Raw genomic sequence first — 24800 nt, 5'->3', positions numbered from 1 at the left:
CAGCGCATCAGAGAAAAGACAGATATTGGTCGACCTACCGAATTGTCTCTGAACTCAAATAGCATTGGCATAACAACTATAGCTTGAAGTCGCTGTTTGTCTTTTCCCATCCTGCCGCAGATGCCTCCATACCAGCTACCCTCTCCGTCAACTTGATCTTCATATTCTTATGCCTCTCAGTACATAGCTCGTACATGGTCGACAGGTTGAAAAGCAGTGTATGCGACGATAGACCTGAATCTACAAGTCCTTCCAGAACCGCTCGTCCCTGGCTGAGTCAGTATTTGAACTTCCATCTGACTATGGACACTTACCTCCTGTATTCTTCCCAAGTATAACAAGCACACCGCTGTGTTGACACCGACCATCTCGTCATCCATAGTTTCTTTGAGCTCCTTCCACGCCTCAAGCGCACTTTCGTACTCAGAGTCCGCCATGTCGCAAAGCGCTAGGATAAGCTTTTCAGCATTCTCGTCGTTTTCCACAGCTAGGCGTGCGCAAGCTCTCGCGCTCTCAACATCGCCCAGGTGCAGCCATAGGAGAGCTTTCGTAAGCGCCATCTTGCCATCACCCCGATCCCGCAGGGTACTCAGATGCTGAGCGGCACCTGTTAAGTCCTCAAGCTCGATCAGAGCGCCTGCAACTTGAATACCAAGATCATGGAGACGGGCTTTCCAGAGCTCTCGCGCTGAGTTGTCGTGTTGGGCTGCTGCTTTGGTGATGCGCTCTCGTGCTTCGCGAGCGAGGTCGTGGTAGCTCATGACAGCTCTGCGATAATCACCAAAGCCTAGTGATTGAAGGCGCACATTGAGAATTCGGAGTTCCCAAGGCACCAGGTGCTCACCTGTTGTCTCGTCCACATACCTTCTGATATCGTTGAGATCTTCCATGGCTTTCACCTCCTGGGCGGCCAGGGGAGTCGCATCGATCAGAGTCAGGCATGCTAGGCGGGTGTAAAGCAGCTCAAAAATCTTCTTGGAGTCGGTTGGGTTGATGCCCCCGCTTGCTCCAGATCCCGTGAGCTCTTGGACAGCAGCTATCGCTGCCGCTCTGAAGTGCCCATTGGCGAGGAGTTCCTCGATAGGCGCTTCAGGGTTGGGCTGTTTCTGAGGGTTGCGGAATGCGACAGGGACATTAAGAGGGGTAAGAGGGTGGTAGATCTCTGGTCGCAGGAGGAATGAGAAGTCCTTTGGTTTTGTTTCGCCTAGTTGCGAAACTGGTGTTCCTGTAGATGAGCGTGGATGTGGTGATGAGAGTCTGTTGCGCTGTGTGAGAGAGGATGTACGCTTAGGTGCAGGTTGAGGTGGTGAGAGTAGCGGGTCGCTATCAGGACAGTTAGCCACCACAGTACTCAAATGCAGGAGATGCTTCTCACTCATCAACATCGAGAGGTCCTTTCGTAGAAGATCTCGGTCGAGCTGAGACAGAATTAGCCTTGTATCGCAAGTGTCATGAATCTGTTAATGGAGGCTTAGGTTAGGCTGCGAGCGCGAATTGCCCCGCATTGTACAGCAACCTCAACCCACAACAGACGAGTTCTAAGGACATACTCTTGGTGATGGACTTGTTTCTCGAGTGCCCTTGACTTCCTGTTCTTTGCGGTTCACTCATGGTCTCGTATTTGATTTGTTATTGATGCTCTTTGAGGAAGTGTTGTGAGCTTGGAGCTTCATGGGCAGTTCGGGTAATTGTCGGGTAGCAATTTTGGAACAACGTCAAGTCTATTTCACTGACATCGCGGGTTCCAAGACTGCTACATATAATGTCTGGCCATGTTTGTGGTCGTTCTCTCCGCTTTCCTGTTTCTTCAATCAGCTACTGATATCACCAGAAGACTAGAGTATTCTGTCAACAGGAGAGTATTGGGCTGGGAGACGAAATCTCAGAAACTTATTGTTTTAGCACTGAATATCTCCAATTTTGCACCCACTGGCACAGAACTCACTCTTTCCGATATAATGTTGAGCTCATTTGATCAATCGAATTACTAAAACTCTTTAGACCTTCATCGCCATGAAGATCTCATCATGAAAAGTGACCAACAATGGTACTTAGAATCCTCGCAACCCTGGAGCCTGAGAGTGATCCTCCTTTACCCAACTAGAGGGGCTGGTCTGCATTGATATAAAATCTAGATTTAACCCATAGATATTGAGGCCATACATGGGAAGTAATACAACGAGGTCGATATGTTGCTCCCGTCGAGAACGGGACACATTTTGCTTGAGTGAAATATAAATGAAGGATGTTTGTAACAATCGATTCAGAAACGAAATGCACTGATTATACCAATTTGGTTGGTCTGCACTTTACGATCGACAGATTTCCATGCAGGTGCCTTACATCCAGGCTCTATACCGTCACATAGTCAACAGTGAAGTTTGATGAAGGTTCAATCGTTGAACTTGATGCCCGCGGAAGGCATTCAGTATTGTAGGTACAAAAGAAGAGACTGAGTAGTGGCTGCCATTAAAGATCCTCCCAGCCAGTAGCTTTCCGTTTGATAAGCCCTCAGTGGTGTCGACTTTGTTCTGTCCCAAAATCCGGCAGCTTGATGCGCCAATCGACTGTTCAGCTAACCTCAGCCTTTTGTGTTGCAGAACTCTCTTGCGTATCAATCGCTCTTTAGATGTTCCAACTAAATTGATTAAAACATCCGTGTTCCATTATATCGTCGCTGAGAGCTGTATATGGATTAGCCCTTGGGTTTTTTCTTGCTAAGGTTAACTTACGATTGCCGAGCCTGCATCCTCTTTGGGGGGCGATGAAGCTGTTGCGCGCGATTTTGAAGCAGCATAGACATAACACCTTTCCAAATTGACGAGTTGCAGGATCACATTGGCGCAGCTGATTGACAGCCACTATTACGCAGTTAGCTCATAAGATTCAAGAGGTGATGAAGATTCTGAACTTACGACAAAGCTTGAATGCAAGTTCCCGATCAGGACAAGTGAAACAATAAGGTATCAGTTCTTGAGTGAATCCGCATAGGACTTTGCTCGCCCAGTAGAATGCATAGACATCGTCTAGCAAGTATGAGATGATCAATCTGTGCCAGGCCTCCTCCATGTATTCTATATGGCCAGGTAAAAATCGCAGCCACAGCGCCCCATACGGCCGGAGTCGTTCAACCATATCATATTTGTCGGCCAAGATCGCGACACTGTAGAATGTTCTAAACTCGAGGCGTGGGATTTTGGAACCGTAGGGTATTCGCAGTAGGTGGTTCATAGCCCACGGACAATATTCAGGAAGTGCAATCGTGACAGGAGAGTCGGGTGCCCGATTTCGAAGAGCATCACCTTCACGCATCGGGGCCTCGAGCATTGCCTTGAAGACAGGTGAGATGTTCTTTAGGAAGTCTGAAGTCACTTGAATCTCGGTCTTCTCTGGGCCGACAGCGAGGATAATGTCTCCATTCTCGCAGATCGTTGGGTCGATTTCATCAGGAGAAGCACTGCTTTCTTCAGCTGAAGAAGGCGATGAGCCGCTCATGTTGGCGCAGAAGTCAGTCTCCTGGTTCAGAGGCGATGTGGTAAAGAAGGATGATGAAGAAAGAAGTGGAAGTGAGGATGTATTGGGAGAAAAGCAAAGGCGCTCCAGGTTCGTTAATGGGGAGAGGAAGGTGGAGGAAGGGAGAAATGGCTCGAGATTTAATTGCTACTTGACACTCGCTAGCGGTGGCAGGCAGCCACTGAGCTTAGGAACAAATGTCTAAATAACTCTAGAACAATTTAAGCAGATTTGTTCGAACCATAATCAAGAGAGTTGCAAGACACATAACACCTGGTTGGCTCTCTTCCCAAGTGTAAGATTAGCTCCTGCCATTGTGCTGCAGTGCAAGGCAGCAGACAGCAGGCAGCTGCTGCCTTATGAGAAACGTACCAGGAGTACCTATTTAATCCTAACCTCGCCCTCTGTCTTTTTTCTTTCTTCTCTTCTCTCTTCATCCTCCATCACCATTTCGTAGAACAGACAGGAATCAGACAACATCACAACTTTATCATTCCAACACAAGTACTGTTCGTTTACAACAAGGTAACAGAAATCCCAACGTGCACTGGCATATATTTTCTAATTATTTCATCTTTTAGGGCCTCCTCTCATCTCTCATCGTCTCATTTCATCCTTGAGCGTCTCGGCCTCTAATTTCTTTTCCATACCCTGACGCCTACCCATCATGTCTGAGACTCCAGCCAAGCGTCAAAAGGTCGACGGCCATCCCCGAGCTCCCAACGACCTCTCTTTCGAAGACTTTGCACCTGATGGAGACCTTGTCTTCGTTGTCCAGAGCGAAACTCGAGTGCGAGTTCGTTCTGCAGTTATGATGGGAGCTTCATCTGTCTTTAATGCTATGCTCGGACCAAACTTCAAGGAAGGTCGCGCCCTGGCTGAGGCAAGCTCTGCACCTGTTGAGATCCAATTTCCAGAAGACGACCCTGAGCCTTTCGGATGGATCTGTCGTGCTTTGCACTGCCAGGCTTCTACAAAGCTCTGGGAACCTACAACCAACCAGCTCGCAACTGTCTGGACGTTGATTAACAAGTACGATCTGAAAGATAGCATGCAACTTTCTCTCTCATTTTGGACAAGCAAGCGAGTCTACTGGGAAGCCGAAATCAGGGAACTCTGGCTATTGGCACAGATCTCTTTAGCGAATGAAGACAACGACTCATTCACAGCTGTCACTCGCAAACTCATCTTGAACACGTCAGCCTCGATTTACGACGCGGCTTCTACAATGGAAGAAAACCCTTCCATCATCAACGGTCGTCTGGTCTACAAACTTGCAGGTATGTCTCCATCTTGTTTCATTAATAGTCGGCAACAAAATACTAACTCCTATTCTGCAGGTGCCATTCAGCAAACTCGGGATTCGGCCATCATAAGAACCGCAAAGTTTCTATACAGTGCACTGCCCAGAACTATTCAGAGCTGCAGTTTCACTACGCATTCATACTTTGCGCAATTGGTACTTTTGTCTTCGAGGCTTGACGGTCCACCGGTGCCTGCTACAGTACTGGACACCACTACGTACCTCGACTCATACACTGCCATCATTTCGGGACTCATCGAATGGACGACCAGGCCAGCATGTAACTGTGGTGGACATAGATGCGCAGACAACATGGCAAGTATGCGGATGGATATTCAGAATTTCCTCAAGTCGGAATTGGCGTATGGACTGTGTCTCGATTGTTTCGACAGCCCAGCATGTCCCACCCATGAGAAGTGAATTCATTCACTAGGTATTACCGTCAGGGTATTAGAAGAATAGGCCGAGCATCAGACGAAACAATTTGTTCATCTTATGCTAGGTATCTAGCTTAGAATAGCACTTTAGGGCAGTTTATATTGACACCTTGACCCTTGAAGGGAACGATTCTTCTGTCTCCTACCTGCCAGCTCCTTTCGTTCTAGTGCCTGAACTGTAAGTCTTGAGCTCTCCACTGGGCTCCAGCTTATTCACCTGTCAAATTCGGTAAAGGTTGTAACTTCACAAGGACTTGACGTATCGTTTAATGCGGAGTGAATATAAATTTATATACCTTACGCTTGCTGATTCGAGTTGTTAGTGGAGGTTCAGACTCAGCAAACCTGCCTCTCGTATGCTATTGTCCTGTGCGCCATTGGCCTGTGACATTCAATCGTTACCCCACTAAAACTTTACCATCACACCTCACCTCAGTCCGTCCTCTGAATCCTTACAGCTTCACTATGAGGACCCGAAAATCTAATCGCACTAAACGATACACGCTTGAAAAGTACGATTTTGAAGGCAGCTCCGACGAGGAAACTCTCAGGCGCGCTACTCAGAAGACGGAACGAGACGAAAACTTTGATGAGACTGCCGCTGCTGAGGAAAGCGCCGAAGAGGAAGAGCTCGCTCTCGACCAGGAAGGGGGGCACGATGAAAATGAAGAAGTCGAATCCGAAGGTCCTGTGAGCGAACCTGATGGAGTGCCAGATAGGTTTGCGCGACAGCGTGTGAGGCCGATCAGGCCATTCAATGTACGCGCTGCTGGCTTGACAGGGTATCTCGATTTGGAGCCTGTAGCAGACGGACGCATTGTTAGATCATACTGGGGACCGTATGATCGCGGCTTCAAGGGAAAACAGCTTGTGGAAGCCTGGTATGGACGACACGAAGATGGCGTTGGTCTAGTCAAGGGAATGCTGGACCGTTGGATGGACTGGACTGTCCTGCCTCCCAAGATCCCAGCTGATGAGGGGCAGACAGATAGAGCTGTCTGGTCGCCCAGTTTCTTCGAACGGGAAGCTTACAGCGCCGAGCATTGGTATGAGCGCGTTCAAGAGAGTCTTCCTGGGGTCAACGCAAGGATACGACTATCGCCAGAGGAAGCTGAACTTTACCGTTTCCAGAGAGAGCCAATGCCAGTATTATTGGGGCCTTCAACATCGCAACAAGAGATCAGATTCATGCCCGGGGACGCTTATGCCATATCTCAAGACGGTCTCCCTTTGCAAAATGACAGCGCACCCGTGGGATGGATGTTAGATGCGGGTGGTATTGTCACCGGAATGGACTGGGCGCCTCTCCATAGCGTCAACGCACCGCAACTACTCGCCATATGTGTCATTCCTCATTCTGACCAGGAACTATACGACTATGAAGAAGAGTGTCTAAGGCCTGACTTTCAGAAGTATGGCGTTGTACAGTTGTGGGAGTTTGTCGGTGAGAGGCAAGATGATGGCTTTGCGCGACCTTCATTGCAGCCACCCACACTACGCAAAACAATATGTCTGGAACAAGGGCGCGCTCGAAGGGTAAGATGGAGCCCAGCATGTGGGTTCTTGGCAATTCTTTGCGACGACGGAAACGTATATGTGACTGAAGCTGGTGATGATGGAGAAGGGGGTTATGGTAAGTCTGGCATCGTCCTTGAAGCATTGAGCCATGCTAACATTTTCTCAGAAAAGGTTGTCGAGCCAATAGCAGTATTTGGCTTCCCAGACGAGGACGCAAAGGCTACAACTTTCACATGGATCAACTTCAACAGGCTAGTGATAGGATATACTGATGGTTCTATCGCTCTTTGGTCTGTCCGTCCCCATCGTCTCCTATCTCGACACCCCGTTCACCACAACATCGTGGTCGATCTCGTCTCAGGCTATCCAGCTATGCCATACCTGATCGCTTCTACTCCAGTCGGTGGCACTGTCAAGCTTCTCGACCTTCGTGCCCCTAGCTACGAATCCACCGAAGTTCAAAACCTTACAGTCGGAACGCAGCCAAACCTCCTCGGATACAGCGACCACCTGCTAGGCTTCTTTTCCATGTACCCATCTGCGGGTGTTCTCAACACTCATGTCGGCTTTATGCATCATTCGCAATTCCCTGTCGCCCGTCGTGTCTTCACTGGAGAAAGCTACCCTTCATGTTTGGCAGTCGGGCGCACGCACCCATATCTCCTTGTCGGGTCCCTAGACGGCTCACTCTGGGCCATCAACCCTCAAGTCGAGCTCTTCACCACCAGACGCGAACCGACAGATCGCATTCGCGTCTGCCATCACGAACATCGACCTGGGAAGCTCTTTCCAGCTGACGCCCCCACTGCGGCGCGAGGTATCTCGAGAATAGTAACTGGCTTTATCCTGGAGCGCAGTTTAACAAAGCATTCAGCTCACAAGCCGCCTGTCAAGAAAGGTAAAAAGCCAAAGAAGAAGGAAACCGACACGGCTGTTGGCGATGATGAGGAAGAGGGAGGTGCTATTATGGATCCAACCCGAGCCATCATTTATGAGCCTTTGACGAGGGTTACAGTGGCCGAGTGGAATCCCAACGAGGAGTACGGCTGTTGGGCTGCCGCAGCTATGGGGTCCGGTCTGGTACGGGTCATGGACCTCGGCTTGACACAAACGGAATGATCCGCTCAATCCATGAGACACTGGGAACCCATAATGGTATGATGGTAGTCAAAAGCCTTGGCCATACCATAGAAATGAGTGACGGCTGCGAGAATAACGAACATGTGGAAGATCTGGTGCGAACTTCCCCAGATGTCAAAGGCACCGGGAGCACTTCTCTCCGGCCATCGAACCTATTTTGTCAGAGTCGGAACTCGAAGGAAATAGCAGGAGTAGACATACCGCATAGAGGACAGCACCAAAGATATACATGGCGCCGTGTAGAACAACCCAGCTAAGGCTCATTCGATCTTCCAAGCCTTGGAAACCATAGATGAAAGCTCCGTGGATAACAGGAACAATACCTGAAAGACCAAGACCTATGAACATCATTGTTCGGTAGGGGCGCCACGTCGGAGTACGGAATCGCTCGACCCATGAAGCGAGGGTACAGCCAACTCCAAGAATACATATCTGACCTAGTTAGCAAACTTCAATGGCAAGAGGCCAGGACAGTCACTTACGACCCAGAGATATGCAGTCATCAGGTTAGGCAGACAGAAGAAGCCGTAATATAGAGCAGGAACATAGCTTCCAACAATCAGAGCCACAATGCCTGTGTAATCCAGCTTGTTTCCCCATTTCGCAACAGTATCGCTATGATTGGATAATGTATGGAAAGTAGCACTCATTCCTAGACACACCACAGCGCCTCCGAAGAAACAGGCAAAGACGAGAACATCGGCCTCACTTGCACTTGCATAGCGAGGTCGAACAACTCGATCGACGTAGGCTGCACTACCTAGAAATAGTATAGCTCCAATGAGATGAGTCCAGATATTGACGGACTCGTTGTGAAGGTAGAAGAGGGAGCGGAAAGAATGCGCATAAGAGCTTTGGGACTGGCGGTAGCCAGAAAGGATAAAAGCATTATCGCGGCGCCAGGCAGGAAGGTCGTCCCAGAGGAGAAGAAGTGAATGTTCAACCTTTGATTCAATGTTCTTAGCGGCATCAATAAGGTTTTCTGTGGCTGAAGGCCGGCGATTGCGAACGCCGTCGTAGGGCTGAGTGTCAGTCATATTGAATGAAGCTATCCTGACTTTAAATGAATGCAGCTTGAATCTAGACAATTCGGATGCGATGATCAACAGCCAAGCTCAGGATTTGCGTCTCGCTCTTCCACTTTTATATAAGTCGAGTTCCACTTGTCCGGTCGCAATGGAGTCATTTACTGTTGTGTTGTTGACCGGGATGATTTTGTTGGGACAAGCACATGAAAAGACACGCACCGAGGCTAAGACACGGTCAAAGTGATGGAAGCCCTTTAGAAGCGTTGTAGAAGGCACCCCACTATAGTCGAGGGTCCTATTTTATGGCATGTTAATTGTCATGATGGATTTTTTGAATGGAAAATGGATCTTGTTCATTGTTATCAAGAGTTGCCTTCTGTGGAAATCGACAAGCGAGCTGCACTAATACAGTGGAGGAAAGACTACAATAGCATGGATCGTCGGGCGGTTTTACAGTACAATCACAACTATCCGTACAGCAAAGCTTCTCGTCACAAATCATGCATGAACTGGCGCTCTATATTTTGGGTCAACATTTGTATTCATTTCTCGTTAGCCATCGTGCGATAATATTGTATCGTCTTGTGGTCTAAAACGCCAAAAACACTCAGGCTGGCTGATGCGCTCACACCACCCGAAGCCTCCACGACCCTCGTAGGCCATGTTCAATCTTCGCTAAGCAGTAGACGAGAACGTTTATTTCTTTCCGCTCTTCTTGATGCCCTGGCCACCGGTGTTGAGGGGGCCCTTGCCTCCAGCCTTAGCGGCAAGCTCCTTGCGAGCCTTCTCGTCTGTACAAGAGTTAGCAAGCTGTGTCTGGGGTATTTATGGTGTTCGGGCTATGCGTACCGGCTCGCTTCTTCTCGAGGTAGGCCATGTCATCGTCGTCGAGGTCCTTCTGGGCCTTCTTGGCCTGCTTCAAGGGCTTGACCTTGCCGCCTGTAATGGAGGGGTTAGTTTTCTGTTTCTGTCAAAGTATAGCTTGTCGGAGTGTGAGAACGAACCTTCTCTGTTAGCGCCACCCATTTTGATGTGTGTAGAGATGAAAGAGAGTAGATAGTTGTGTGAAAAGGAGGCAGAGATGCGGTTGTAGAGAACAAAGTTGTCGCGAGAAAGGAAGAAAAGTTGCCTCCCGCTTATTATTCGCTTTAAGTCTGGGCTGTGTTTTTGTCCGGCCGCAGCCCAGGCCTTCTGCTTTTGCACCTAATCCACTCAACCTGCAGCGGTGAGCCCACTTGGACCGCGGGGATAAGCTCGATAAGATGGATAAGGGTCTTTCGGGGCTTAGCTAAGCCGGAAACTGGTCGGCTTTTCCACTTTTGTCACCTCCAACCTACAGATTCGCTGTTACGTCAAAAGTCTGGAGATAGAATAACAGACGATAACATTTGAGCTTGCGATATTACGACCTGTTTAGGTTTTGCGACATTTGTACTCAATCAGGCATCTTCAATCCGTACATATCCTTCTTTTCATCTGGACTGCGCTCCAGCTTCCCCTTGTTTACTTCTTTACAACTGTCAACAAACCTCACCATCGGCACTACGAGTCACTACTGATCCGGTTGGGCTCTTTTCCCATTGCACTCTGCTTTCATCAGATCCCAGCGCTGACACTGTTTCTCTTTCTCTATACTTGAAGGCCTAAGGATCCAATAAGCATCTTCGTCAAAATGACGTCGAGTTCGGACGAAGGCGAGATCGTCGAGAACTGCGCAGAAGATTTGAAGGCAACTTCACTGCAGCACACTGGAGGAAGCAGTGTTGACCGTCAAGACAGACACAAAGATAGACATTCGACTCCGGACCACGATACGGCATCTAGATACAGCAATAATTCCCGACGAAGCATTTCACCTCGTGGCTACAAGCGACCTCACGACGACAGAGGCCGAGATCGAGATTATTACAACTCCCGGTCCCGCGAACAAGACCGAAGCTTTCGCCACAATTACGAGGACGCTCGGCGCGATGATCACCGCAAGCCTCGCGGGCCGTACGATGACCAACCTGCATCGCGCGCATCCAACTATAGCCACGGTGGCCGCGATCGGAGCCGCGACAGAGACAGCTATCGCAACGGAGACCGAGATCGATATTCCAATAAACGACCTCGAAACAGGAGTCGCTCCCCTCACGGATCTCGACGCGCAGACGGTGGCAGATTAGATCGGTTTGTGAAAGAAGGTCACGATCGTCGCAACGGCGGGCCAAGAGAACTCAAGTACGATGACAATTCGCGGGATGGTGGTTCAATGTCCAAGAGGACGACTGTAGGAGAGGCTTCACGCGCCCAGGGATATAATGCTAAACCTGATCAAGGCCTTACCAATGGACGTGGCCCTTCCAAGACTTCTCAGCAGTATGTCTATTCACACCCTCAGGGTCAGATGAGAGTGCTAACAGGAAACAGGCAGCCAGCAACTCAGCAAGAGCCCGAACGGAAACCGGAACCTGAGCCTGAGCCCGACTATGAGGAGCCCGAGCCTATTGACGAAGAAGCTGAGATTGAACGACGCCGCAAGCGACGTGAGGAGATCCTGGCTAAGTCCAGTTCGGCAACTCCTCTCCTACTCCATGCTGTAGGAGCTGCGGCTACCAAAGCACGCGCTGAATCCCCTGCATCTACCGTACCCGACACGCCCGTCAGAATGCAATCCGATATTGAGAGCCCTCGTACCCCTCGATCGGGTACGTCAAGATTATCTCCTCATGGACGACCTCTACTGACCATTGGTGCAGATATTGTATCACCTCGCTCACCTGCATCGCATGTTGGAATGTCACCTGGAGGAATTAACCTCCTTGATGATAACGAACTGATGAACTCTCATGCAAAGGTCCAGGATGATGAAGATGGCCCCTCTGCAGCTGACTATGACCCCACTGGGGACATGAAGGAGGACGAACGACGAGATGAACTCCGACATGGACACGTCGTACTTCATGGTGAGCAGCATCCCATTGCAACAGAACAACAGCCACAGGAAGCAGTCGCAGAGAAGCCTGCCGAGAAGACTACCGAGAAGGCTGGCGATGATGATGACGATGACTTCGATATGTTTGCCGACGATTTTGACGAGGAGAAGTATGCGACCAAGCCTGTCGAGCCCGTCGCACCTATTGAGGGTGATGGTAAAGCCCCTGATATGCCAGCCATTAAGGGAGGTATTCTTGAAGGCGACGACAAGGACGGTTACTACAAGATTCGTATCGGTGAAGTCTTGAACGGTCGATATCAGATCCAAGCAGCACTTGGAAGGGGTATGTTCTCAGGCGTCGCCCGCGCCATCGACATAACCACAAAGCAGATCGTTGCCATCAAGATGATGCGAAACAACGATGCCCTCCGAAAGGGAGGCTATACCGAAATCGCCATTCTAGAGAAGCTCAACGAAGCTGACCCTGAGGGTCGTAAGCACATCATCAAGTTTGAGCACTCGTTCGACTACAAAGGCCATCTGTGCATGGTATTCGAGAACTTGAGTATGAATTTGCGAGAAGTCCTCAAGAAGTTCGGCAACAATGTAGGCATCAATCTTGGAGCGACGCGAGCATATGCATACCAGATCTTTGTTGCTCTGGCACACATGCGGAAGTGCAGCATCATTCATGCTGATCTTAAACCTGACAACATCTTGGTACGTATCTCCGACAACATTGTTGAAGGGATTGCTAACGTATGTAGGTGAACGATACCCGTAACGTACTCAAGATTTGTGATTTAGGTACAGCCATCGACAAGACCGATGCAGCGAGTGCGCATATGGACGTCACACCATATCTCGTCAGTCGGTTCTACCGAGCTCCAGAGATTATCTTAGGTATTCCTTACGACTACTCTGTCGACATGTGGTCCATCGGCTGTACCCTGTATGAGATGTACACAGGCAAGATCCTCTTTGCTGGAGACAGCAACAACCAGATGCTCAAGGCCATCATGGAGATTAGAGGAAGATTCACACCCAAGTTGTTCAAGCGTGGTCAACTGGCGCCTATGCATTTCGACGACAGGGGACAATTCATCAGCGTTGAGCGAGACAAGGTTTTGGACAAGGTATGTTATGATTCCATTCACTCCCTACACGTTTCTGTTATTTGTTGTTGTTTTTTACCATGCTTCACTCCTTGCATCTACATCCAAGCGCCATATGGCCGCTCTTTTGGTGGCCTTCCACGCGATGTCTGAACTATTTTTGCCATGATGACAGGATGGCTGGGGGCTGTTCCTTCATGGGGCTCTGCGAGCGTAAGCGCCGACTCCCTTGCAGATGGAAGCGCTGGGGATATGTGGGTACACATCACGATGAACATCACCCACCCAACGGTTTCTAGATTAAAACATTAGACATGTTGGATCTAAGTCGCCCTTGCGGGGTTCCAGACCCGGGGAGATGTGGGATGTGGTGAGGTGGGATGAGGTGATGGAACGCCTCACGATCCTTTCGAGATTGGATCTGGCCGCATGACATGACCAGCTTTGTCTCGGTAGATCGAACTCCCTCTCAGCATCAGCCACGATGGCTTGCATATCCCTTACATGCAAAGTTCAACGGCTGCTGAAGTTTGGTCAAGCGCTCAGCCCTTGTAGACATCCACATTCGCTTGAAATCATCCTTTTCCTGTCTTAGAACTGTTTGTTTGGAATCGATAACTAACCAATTGCGCTTACAGACTACCGTCAAGACCATGGCTGTGGTTAAGCCAACACGGGACCTTCGGACGAGACTCATGGCTGCGTCGACAGGCATGAACGATGCGGAAACGAGGGACCTGAACCACTTCATTGATCTTCTTGAGCATTGTCTCACGCTCAACCCAGATAAGAGGATCAAGCCGGCTGATGCACTGCGCCATCCCTTCTTTACATCAAAGGTGGGACCCATACGCCGCTGAGTGGGATGCTAAGGTATTCGGATAATTGAGTCGTGACGCTGTTTAGAAACAAAACCATGCGGGACAGGCATCTAAGGATTGGGAAAATAGATTTGGCTAGACAAAGGAAGGGAGGAATATGGCTGGTTCAAAACATGTGGTTGTTTGATCAATGTCTCTGAACGTGTCACCGCCGTTTTTTATGTCATGCCTTGCTGTGTCTCACCTTTGTCCAATGTCTCGCATACGGCCGAACTATGGAAGTCTAGATCGGAGAAGCAAGCTAGAAGTTGCTGGAGTTTTAGGGAGTCCTTGTTGCATGTTTGGACGTGGGTTTTCTGGAACAAATGCCTACAATGTTGTAATAACCTAGACCATTATTGAATGGAACCACTATTTGCGCGGATTGTTTGCTGTTTGATCGGCGATGAGAGTGATTTTGTTATTGTACGTTGTCCTTTCACATGCGGAGACGAAGACGTGATCTCGTACTCGCAGTATTCCGAGTCAGTTTCAACGCCCGGCTCGTACGGAGGAATCCGCTTGGCGCAGCTGGAATTGGGATGAGGCTCCCAGGCACGGGTGCTTAGTAGAGTGGCGATGCAGACTGTAATTTTTTGCCCGCGTGAGCGTATGTGTCAGACAAGGCAAACGAATAACTGCCTACGCTAGCTCAGGGCAAAATAAATTTTCTAGGCTGCTGAGCTGAATGTGCGAATGTGATATCCCATTCCAGGCTGATGTTTGACAGCCTGGTAACAGTAGATTACTATTAGGACCGAGCGAGCTGCGGGCGTTGGGGCAATCAAGGCTAAACGAGCACATGTCACGGTGATGCTTTGTTGGTGGGATTTGATTGCCGCTGTATTTGTGTTCTTGGCAGCTGATGTTGTACTGTACGGTTACGGGGGGTGGTTGAGAAAGATGATGTTTGCTGTAGATGACTGATGATAGTATAGTTTCGCCTCTGTGGTCTCGTCTAGTCTAGTCCAGTCTAGCAAGGGAGGGAAATACGGCTGATGTGCTGTGACTCTTGTGTAAGTCGCTTGGCTGGGAAGCGAAGCGGTTGGGTCATGGTCAAAGCCGGGATGGGATGTGATTGATGGTCAGAAGGGTATTACTCGGGGACGGGGAGTCCTTGCTTTGACGTCAATGAGGTTGCACGAGAAGGATCCAGTTGCTGGCAGTGCTACGGATAGGCAGGGCGAGCAGATTAGTACTACGTACAGTGTACAAGTGATCTTACTACATAGTACGAGTTGAGTTGAGTTGTCTGATGATTGTTTGATGATCTTGTGTATTTCCTGGTCATGATTGTCGTGATGGACGTGAGGCTTTTGATGATCGAAACTTGGCTTGGTTGAGCACAATCCGAGGGTTTGACATTGGATCGTCCAATGTTAGTCTTAGTACTGTAACTCATTCGGTTCTGCCCGACGACACAGACCTTGCTAGTTTGCCGATCCATATTGAACAACGCTGTGCTCTCTGTACCCGTGGGATAGAGATGAGACTCAGATACCCAGTCATCAGAGCCCTGGATTATGATGTGCAGTCATTCTATGAGACGCCCTGATCGCCATGCTCTTACACATCTGTAACAGATCCTGCGACGGAGATTACGCCCAGGCCAATTACCGACAGACGAAATCTCCCACGAGTCAAGCAAGGGAAAGAGTGGGTTTCTTTGCTTTTTCGCAGCCTCACTCACTCGCTTCGGCGGTTCGACCTCGCTAACGGTGACTCTTTGGGAGGACAGGGGGCGGGAAGACGAACGAAATGGATCCTAGTTCCCTCAAACTAATTGCCCTTGAAGCCCTTTCTAAACGGTGAGGCAGCGCATGAAGAGCCAAGGGTGGCAGAGCAAGGCAAGACATTATGACGATGGATCATGGACGGTGGCGAAAAGAGCAGCGTCTCTGTCGTCAGGATCGGCGTACTCAAGCGACTTGGTTCGCTGAACTTGAAGGGGCTCTGCGTTGAGCTGATGCTAGGGTCTGGCCATTGGTGGTTTCGTCCTTATTTTCCTGCAAGAGTTTCATCAATATCGAAAATCCCATCCAGTCAAGTATAGTATCGGATTATCACTCTGTGTTTGAGGGGGTTCGGGGGATCATCATGACAGAGAGATAGGCGTGTTGAGATCTTCAGCTTCCGGGGCCTTGCGACATGATGATCAATGCAATGACAATATGGTGTTTTGTGTTTGTACGAGGTATACGGAGGGTTCGGATAGATCAGATGATGTATTGGATATACCTGAACGTGTCAGCTTGACCGTCGTCAGAGCATAGAATGCGGATACGGAGTAATACTTGCTATTCCATGATATCAGCTTTTGGAATACAGGGTAACCGTTGGATGCTCCGTGTCCTACCCCGGGTCCGCTCCGTAACGGCGGCATCCCCACAAGCACATGGCACGGGTCACGGATGACGGAAGGAACCAGAGTTTCTTTCTCTTTCTCGTGTCCGGGACGTCTTCTCCTCACCTCTTCCACTCTGGACTTGAACTCTACTATCGAGATGGCCCCACGGACACAACCGAAAGTTCACTCCGTTCTCCAAGCGAGAGTCAAAGTGACGTTTGGTTTAGTCGATTTCATCACACCATCTTCTTCACTACCTAAACAATTGGATCTTGAAATCGAAATTCATGCACGCAATGTGATGGAGAACTAAAGGACTACCGGATGTCATCCCGTCCACTCTCACCACCCAATGAATTAGCCGTTGAGAGAGGTTGGAGGTTCCAGACCAACACCGCTTTAAACTTTTGGCCAAGGCGACAACGTTGACTTTCTCCTTGTGGTAATATTCTGGGCTGATCGGCCTCGAGTTGCCGCGAGATGGTGGCAAAGCAAAGAAAGCCAATTGCGATTGATGGTAGCTGGCTCAGATCTTGATCATCGTTTATGCTCGCCTGTGTCTGCCGTGGAGAGAAAAAGAAACCCCGTGACGGTGCTTGTGTGTTCAACAGCGTTGCATTCGTCCCCTCTCTCATCCCTTGCATGGACACGCTACGCTACGTAAAGCAAGCCCTTGCAGACAGACACACATCCAACGTTTGGCGGTGAATCTACAACGGAGAGTCTCAGTATCACTATCGGGCCATAATGGAGACGTAAGTGCCCTAGCGCCGTGATAGAGTTGAAGACGTTTAAGACGGTTCATGTTTATTTACATCTCATGATGGTGGTTGCTATTGATGTAGACGAAAATAGGCAGTTGGTTATCTTCAGAAACAACAACTGGTTCATCAGGTTTCATATTACATGTGACACTCCTGGTAGCATTAACAAGATCGATCTGAGGATCGTTATCAGACCAAACCAAAACTAAAAGTCCGAGCTTGTTCGTAATGTTTCCCTACAAGGACATGATTGAAACGCAAGGATCTCTTAATCGGGCCTAGAAACACCAGTAATGGTCGAGATATCGCTCATCACCAAACCAAGGTGTCATGTTGATCCTACCGCCAGTCTAAACTAAACAACCGCATCCATGGTCCCGGGGAAGTGAGCCTGAGTCTGGCGGCAGTTGATGGTGGTGCCTTTATTTCCCATTCATCATCTCCTGATCTAAGAGCAGGAGGAGGGCTTGTTGATTTGCAGTTCTGCTGTACGGCACGATAGCTGACGTCTTAATAGACGCATTGCCATGACTCAGAGCTCACTGTACAGTAGCTGCGCAATAGCTCTCTTCTAAGTGAGTGCATGACCGGCAGTGCGAAGGGGGAACTCCCTATTGGATCGATATGGGTTTTGTTGTAATTATCTGGGAAACCTTTTCCTTCTTGAACCTGCGCCGTATCCTGGAACTGCACAAAGGATTGTCCCGATTTGCTGCTTCTTATTCTTGCAGCACACGATGTGGTCTTGGTCTGGCAAGTTCCAACGCTTAACGGTATCGCTTATGCATAAGAGCAGCTGATAATGGACTAGGATTCGACCTACTGTGCATTGCCGTGGTGAGAGAGAACTGCTGGTCTTTGGTCGAGTTTAGTTTGCAGTAGCAGCAGGTCAGGCAAGTTTCGACCAGCAGTCAAAACACACACACAAGTCACAGTCACAGCACGCACAAATCAGCCCATGCATAACATACTGTATTATTATTCGTACACCGAAACACCTACTTTGCCGATGGTCATAACTCACAACCACGGCGGCCGAGCATGGCCAAGAAGCTCGTCCCTCCTGGTCTTTGCCCAGCACGCTATGCTTCAGCTACAGTAGATAGTGTATGATCGACGCCCCGGACTCAACTTGACTCTGGAGATTAACTTAGGTAGAACGCCGGACACTTGTTCCAAGGGCCACCACAGAATCAGTGCTCGCTGGCGCAAGATGGGTCGATTCCAAGGGGATCCTTGTGACCCAGGCAAAGCCAAGCAAAGCAAAGCGGCCTCACTCTGTCTAGAGGTGGATCTTCAAGTTTGTTTCTTGTTGGTCAACCTGGGTCTTTGAAGGAGCACAGGGCAACAAACGGGGAATAAGGGCAGACCGAGATCTCCAACATCATCTCGGTGCTAGGCCCTGAACGGTTTAGATGCGCCCGTGGTTTTGGACTTGCATCTTCGATAGTTAATTGGTAATCACGGTGAAGCGTCCTTTTTTGAACTGCCAGACCGCTTCTCTTGGTCAGTGAGAAGGGCCCGTTCCCCATCGACCCGTCTTGAATTGACAACTGTTCAGTCAACTTGGAGACACCGTAGACTAAACAGTGTCTTGTCTCCCCGATCTACAGGGGAGAGGGGACCACTGAACAACACTTGTTGAACCGACAAGAATACCAACCAGGGTCCCTTGGAAGGAATTCCAACTGTCATATCGACATGGAATAGGGTAGCCGAGACAGTTTCTGGATATCCGGAGTTACAGCACGGTAAATGATTACTTCACCTGAACTTTGACTTTATTCATGAATTCCACTCGGATGCATATAGAGAAACATGTTCGAGGAGTTCAAAAGTCATGCGATAATGGTTCGTGGCTGGATAAAAAACTTGACCGAGAGAAGCAAGTGATCAAGATCTCACACATTTTGACAGGCAAGGTGTAACGACAGGGCATGCCTCAATTCCTTAATTGATCCTAATCCTTCAGATCCGGGGGGCTTGAGAGAGGCACAGTAACTGTACGATACCCGTCAACGTTTCGATGACAGGAACCAAGAACCAACCTGGGTCTGCCTGTCATGTCAAATCAACCCAGGTCACATTGGCATCCACACCGTAAACCCGTTATCAGTAAAAAGAGTGAGAACCATGCATCCATCCAACACGATACAACGCACACAACACAACACAACCTTGACAAAGATCACAGGCTTTTGATAGAAAGAGACAGCGGGGCACATTCCCTTGGCCGTGTACAGCCTCTGATTGGACGCCTCTTTTGTAACCGTTTCCCACAGTCAGCCTCACTGTCCCGTCGTGGCCTGTTCCAAGGGCCTGAAGGGGTCTCTTGACAGAAGAGCAAAGTCCTACCGGACAGGGGTAGAGGCACACAGCACACAGTCTGCCTGCATCTCACCGCGGCCTAGGACCACCGTGTGGTACTTGATGCACCCAGGCAAGGTATAGGTTGCGCACAGGTTACATTACAGTACTGTACAGCAGACAGCAAATTGACGCTGCATCTGTCTTCTTCGAGTAATACTGCGTAATCCAGGGTCTGGGTCTGTGCCAGTAACGGGAGCTGTCTGCAAACAAAAACCTGCCAGCACGGTTGAGGCCCGTTCGAGGGCATGCCGTTAGACGGATACGTGCAGAGACAGTAATATCTGGTGGGTGAAATGAGTGACTGGCTTAACTGAGTGACAGAGTGGCAGGCCTCGCTTCAGATCTCATAGTCTAGTCAGACAAGACAAGACAAGACAAGGAAGGGCAACTGGACTGGAACTGAAGCCTCATTCATGTTGTCTGCGTGCTGTTCCTGCTCCTTCTGTTCTCCATACAACCACCACCGTCGCTTATGGATGAAACACCATGTTGCTTCGTTGATCAGAACGGAATAAGCAAATCTCATATTCTCCCATGTCAGCCTTGTCGAAATGTGATGAGCGTGACATGATATCTCGATATTTGATACATTCTCTTATTGCACCAATCATAGCTCAAGGATGACTCGGTACTTTGAGTCTTTTCAGAGTTAAAAGTTCAACCATGGCTCAGTCAAGAATGTCGATCTTATCGCGGGGCTGCACAAAAATAACACACAGTCATTAGTGAAAAGCAAAGTTCAGGTTAAAGAGGTTGGCATAAACTTATGCAGCGCTTAGCCGCTTTAGCCTCGATATGTGATGCATGGTACCTTCCCATCAGCCAGTAAAACGCTGTAGAGGAAGTAGCGACCGACCCTCAGTGAAGGGATCGTCCTGCAACAGTGGTGCCAGTTCACACTTTCCTTTCACATTCACATTTCAGCCCCCTCCCACCTTCCTTTTCATAACCTGAGGCACGTATGCCGCCAGACTCAGAACGGGTCAGGGTCTTGGGTTGGGTCTTTCTGTCTCCATGACTTCATGCATTCCATTTTGTGCAAACACGTCGTCAAGCGCCACAGACGCCCACTCTGCTCTATACTTGGGCCCCACGAACCAATCGCTTGCTGCACGGCCGATTTTCTGTTTTGTTCGTCGTGTTCGACGACGAAGGTTTGCTGTTCCGTTCCAGTTGTTTCTCCTGAAGCAGGTCCGGTGAAAGGCAAAATGCCATGTTATACGGGAAACACGGCTGGACTCAAACTCTGTGTAGTCTAAAAGGTAACTAACTGGTCATTAATTACAGTTGAGTTATGTAACAGGCGGCACGACAGTCACTCTACAGTGCATACGATAGATACAGAGTCAAGCAAAGCAAACCCGGGCTCCGTAGTCCCCGCCCTACGCCGCGCCGGCCGGTGATTGCAAGAGACGGAGCATCGCATGGCATGGGAGGCAAAGCTACGCTACGGCAATGCGCTGAAAAAACTAAACTGTGATTCATCACGGGGGCTGTTGATTATGACGATTCGCCCGACGGGTGGAGAGTAACCAGTCAAGTTACAGAGAGGACACGCAGCACAAAGACGGCTACGGCACAGTGCACTCTAGGGGTGTCAGCAGAGCACACAGAAGCACACAGAGCACCGCCCTGGATGCTAGAGATCTGCCACCGCACGCTTGTGAGTGGTTGACGACAGGTGGTCGACCAGTGGGCCGATGGATGGCGTTAGTGCTGAGACTTGAGACTCAGACTCTGACTGCGAGCGACAGGACAGCCCAAAGAGAGATGGTGGGTCCGCGCAGAACCTGAGAGGACCATGGTGTGTCGTGGCCTGGAGGCAGTGACACAGAGGACCACTTTATTCAACTATCTAACGGATCCTTGCCTTTTCGTATATTGCTCAGCGTCACCAAACCAGACCAAACCATTCCTTGTGAAGCTAGCCGACGCCTCAAGCCAAGACGCCCCCCCATCCCTTCGACTCTACGCCTAGACAAGAATAGAGCATTAACGCACAACGAGGCCAAGGCAAGGCCCCCCATGCCATTAATCTCTCCAATGGACAGGGGTCAAATGAGTTGGTGGGTCTCAATCCACGCAATTCCCAAGTCCGAGGCGTGAACTTTGAGCGGTACGTATCTTTGTCTTGGGTGTGTCTCGCTCTGCGCTCGTCCGCCTTGTCCTTGTCGCTAGAGACTGCTTAACTTATCTACTGCCTCTGCCCATCTCCAAACTGGGCCGGATCTAGTTTGAAGAACCTCTATCACCACTTTCACGACATTCCTTCCGGCACCTTCTTCCACCTTCGCAGACGTGACCAAACGGTCTACTCTTGTCGACTACGGTACAATCACAAACTCCTTCGACAATCCCCGGAAGGCCGACAACTTCAACTCTAACCTCTCTCTATCTCTTCTCGACCCGTTGATTCGGCCGTCGGGACCTCAAATACAACTACTTCAACTACAACCCAGGGACTTTTTAATCTCGACCCATTTGGACTGGACTTTGGATCAGGATCCTTTGTTGGCCGTAGGAAAACACTGTTTTCTATTTTCATTTTCTGTCTACCGTGCCATTTTGGATTATCTCTCCGGCCCCAGGATCTACTTCAACCCATATACCCAGTCTTTAGGAATTTGTTAGACTCAACCAGTTAACATGCAGCAACATGCCATTTTCGGTTACCAAACCCCTCCGCCCTCGCCTGGATTCGATCATCCCAAGTGCACAGTTCAACAGCCCTTCGCTGCTCCACGACACTTTCAGGCCCGATGTATTCCTCTCGCCCCGGAGGCCAGGCTTGGCCGCGTGCTTGAGGGCACTCTCCAGCTGACTGACATCCTTGGAACCGGCGCCTATGGCGTCGTCTACCTGGCTGTCGACCTTAAGACCGGAGGTAAATACGCTGTCAAGTGCTTGAGCAAGTTCAATCCCGATGGAACCCCTTTGGAACAAAGACAATTTGCCTACCAACAACGAGAGATCCGTCTTCACTGGAAGGCATCGGAACACTCCAACGTGGTCCAGATGCTTAAGATTGTGAATGATCCCGACTGCATCTATGTTATTCTCGAGTACTGCCCTGAGGGCGATCTCTTCTTGAACATCACAGAGCGCGGTCAATACGTTGGTAAGGATGAACTATCAAGGAATATCTTTCTCCAAATCCTGGATGCCGTTGAACACTGCCACAACCTTGGAATTTACCATCGGGACCTCAAGCCGGAGAACATCTTGGTTACAGACCACGGAGACACTGTTAAGCTAGCTGACTTCGGTCTCGCTACATCTGATGATCGATCCGAGGACTACGGATGCGGTTCAACCTTCTACATGAGTCCAGGTACATATTACCTTTCCCCTTCTCTCCCCTTCGCAACCCCTTTATGCTATGATGTATTGCCATGGACACACAACTAACATGTTTTCTTTTCTTCTCTTCAGAATGCCTGGACCCCTCTGCTAGGAAACCTTACTATCTATGCGCCCCCAATGATGTCTGGAGCCTTGGAGTTATTCTCGTCAACCTCACTTGTGGACGCAACCCATGGAAGCAAGCCTCTTTCCAGGACTCTACTTACCGTGCCTACGCTGGATCCAAGGACTTCCTGAAGACCATTCTCCCTTTGTCGGATGAACTGAACGACATTCTGGGACGAATCTTCGAACCTATCCCCGAGCAGCGGATTACTCTTCCTGAGCTCCGAAACATGATCATGTCCTGCTCCATGTTTACCGTGCCGCCTATGTCCGCTGTACCGACACCACCGGCTTCACCAAACCACATTACCGAATACGTTTCTTCCGAGGATGCCATCATTGACGACTACGACTACGACTCGCCTTTGTCTCCCGCTTCCTCAGACGATGAGGGTTCGCTTACCTCAAGCGACTCTACCATTGATGACCTGGACGACGAGTTTGAACAGGAACGCCAGATGCCTCAGACTCCCCCTGAGTTCGCACCACACACATTCGACCCTGAGGAGCACAAGGAACATCAACTCATCTACCACAGCCAGGAATTCGTCCCCCAGAAGTACTCTGGGCCCGTCCCCGTGCCAGTGGCCGTTCCCCCTCAACCTATGCTCTGCCAACAGGTCCCTATGCCAATCCAGGCTCAGGTTCCTGTGCAAGCTCCTTGTCAACCCAAATCATACTTCCCCATCTGGGATATGGTTAAATACGTTCAACAGGTACCGATGCTTCAGCACCACGTACCCTTCCATCAACAGGTCCCCTTTATGCCTACGTTTCAAGGCTGTTACTAAGCTTGAGACATGAAATGTCTCTTGCTTTCAACACAAGCCTATCCCACTACCATTACGACCTTACCTGGATGAGATACCACCGAGGCCCCAAACCCACTAGCCGAGGATACTGTTTTATTCTATCACCACTTACTACCTTGGATATCACTCGACGTTTTAATATCGACCCTTGGACCTACATATCCACACCCAGGGGAACTTTCCATTATGGAACCATTATCAAAGCCGTGCAAGGATACGCCTACCAAAAATATTTTACGACCATGAATGACAGTCCGGGATTGTTTCTTTTCGGCCTTGTATTCCCCATTTTGGAGCAGCGTTTCCGGTTTTTTATTTATTCACATTTCCTTTGTCACAAAATTTTCTTACTTCACTCACAAAATACCTATTTAAAAAGCGAGGAGTTTGTCTTTTCAAATCTTATGAGGATGGGAAGATATCAGTTGTAGAAGCATGATGTTTGGCGCATCGAGACTTTTATGGGAGGCACCTTTTGTTTTTTCTACCAAGACGGAATACATGGAAGATGGAGTTGTCCGATTCCTTGATTCTGTCTTTTTCCTACCAGCCAAGACTGGCCCACCATTGGAACCCGGATATACCAGAGGATAACGAATGCTTGCATCGGAAACGAACATTTGTGTTTTTTGTACTCCTCGTTTTTGTTACTGCTATCACTGTCTTGGAAAGGCGCTGTCTTTTTACTGATAGAAGCGGGAAGAATGGCAACGGCTTGCACTTGTACTGGAACAGAGATACCTCTTTCTACTTTTTATCATGACGGTCTGGATGGAGGAGTTAGTCTTTATTTCCTACAAGAAGGGAAACAAGACAAAGACAAGATGTCAATGGGATTTGACACTTGCTTACAGATTAGAGAAGAAGATATGGCTCAATAGCCACAGCGCATAAAGCATTGCTTTGCATTGCGCACATACGTTTACTGAGGGAAGACGGCACCTCGCACAAAAAGATGCATCTGCCGATCATCCAATGAATGAAAGACAAAACATTTGAGATATCTCAACTCATATTACTTTACTCTCTCGTGTTCAACTTGCTATGTGACTTGGGTGATGCTGTGGAACAGACAGAGAAGACAGTACTTTGGTGATGACTTCAGTGTCGTATCCTGGCACTACACTAACTTGACTCTTGGTGACATGACAGCTCAAGAGTCCAGGGCCCAGGCCGACTAGCTCTGGTCTACCGCAGCCGCTACG

At 49.3% G+C, this 24800-nt stretch overlaps 7 protein-coding genes across 7 annotated transcripts; 3 read left to right on the top strand and 4 right to left on the bottom strand.

Moving 5' to 3' along the window:
* Positions 1-76: 76 nt before the first annotated feature.
* Positions 77-1611, bottom strand: FIESC28_01707 (uncharacterized protein; the record flags this gene model as incomplete). Its single annotated transcript, XM_031155857.1, has 4 exons — positions 77-268; positions 315-1323; positions 1376-1418; positions 1551-1611. 4 exons carry the CDS (start codon positions 1609-1611, stop codon positions 77-79), a joined length of 1305 nt encoding a protein of 434 aa, XP_031020060.1.
* Positions 1612-2625: 1014 nt separating this feature from the next.
* On the bottom strand, positions 2626-3495 carry FIESC28_01706 (uncharacterized protein; the record flags this gene model as incomplete). The annotated part of the gene is made up of 3 exons (XM_031155856.1): positions 2626-2684; positions 2733-2861; positions 2916-3495. 3 exons carry the CDS (start codon positions 3493-3495, stop codon positions 2626-2628), a joined length of 768 nt encoding a protein of 255 aa, XP_031020059.1.
* A 685-nt stretch (positions 3496-4180) lies between these two features.
* On the top strand, positions 4181-7890 carry FIESC28_01705 (uncharacterized protein; the record flags this gene model as incomplete). Its single annotated transcript, XM_031155855.1, has 4 exons — positions 4181-4793; positions 4854-5135; positions 5690-6886; positions 6938-7890. The coding sequence occupies 4 exons, from the start codon at positions 4181-4183 to the stop codon at positions 7888-7890; spliced, it is 3045 nt and encodes a 1014-aa protein (XP_031020058.1).
* Positions 7891-7895: 5 nt separating this feature from the next.
* FIESC28_01704 (uncharacterized protein) lies at positions 7896-8948 on the bottom strand (the record flags this gene model as incomplete). Its single annotated transcript, XM_031155854.1, has 3 exons — positions 7896-8063; positions 8113-8343; positions 8394-8948. 3 exons carry the CDS (start codon positions 8946-8948, stop codon positions 7896-7898), a joined length of 954 nt encoding a protein of 317 aa, XP_031020057.1.
* A 687-nt stretch (positions 8949-9635) lies between these two features.
* FIESC28_01703 (uncharacterized protein) lies at positions 9636-9965 on the bottom strand (the record flags this gene model as incomplete). Its single annotated transcript, XM_031155853.1, has 3 exons — positions 9636-9730; positions 9789-9878; positions 9944-9965. 3 exons carry the CDS (start codon positions 9963-9965, stop codon positions 9636-9638), a joined length of 207 nt encoding a protein of 68 aa, XP_031020056.1.
* Positions 9966-10611: 646 nt separating this feature from the next.
* FIESC28_01702 (uncharacterized protein) lies at positions 10612-13834 on the top strand (the record flags this gene model as incomplete). Its single annotated transcript, XM_031155852.1, has 5 exons — positions 10612-11300; positions 11352-11629; positions 11681-12579; positions 12627-12995; positions 13613-13834. The coding sequence occupies 5 exons, from the start codon at positions 10612-10614 to the stop codon at positions 13832-13834; spliced, it is 2457 nt and encodes an 818-aa protein (XP_031020055.1).
* Positions 13835-21961: 8127 nt separating this feature from the next.
* Positions 21962-23574, top strand: FIESC28_01701 (uncharacterized protein; the record flags this gene model as incomplete). Its single annotated transcript, XM_031155851.1, has 2 exons — positions 21962-22646; positions 22748-23574. 2 exons carry the CDS (start codon positions 21962-21964, stop codon positions 23572-23574), a joined length of 1512 nt encoding a protein of 503 aa, XP_031020054.1.
* Positions 23575-24800: the final 1226 nt, after the last annotated feature.

Source organism: Fusarium coffeatum, assembly GCF_003316985.1.
Source record: "Fusarium coffeatum strain FIESC_28 chromosome Unknown BRIP53273_contig_40, whole genome shotgun sequence".
In the NCBI taxonomy this organism is placed as follows: domain Eukaryota; kingdom Fungi; phylum Ascomycota; class Sordariomycetes; order Hypocreales; family Nectriaceae; genus Fusarium; species Fusarium coffeatum.
Note: the sequence above shows the minus strand (reverse complement) of the source record. Positions and strands in the feature narration are given on the sequence as shown.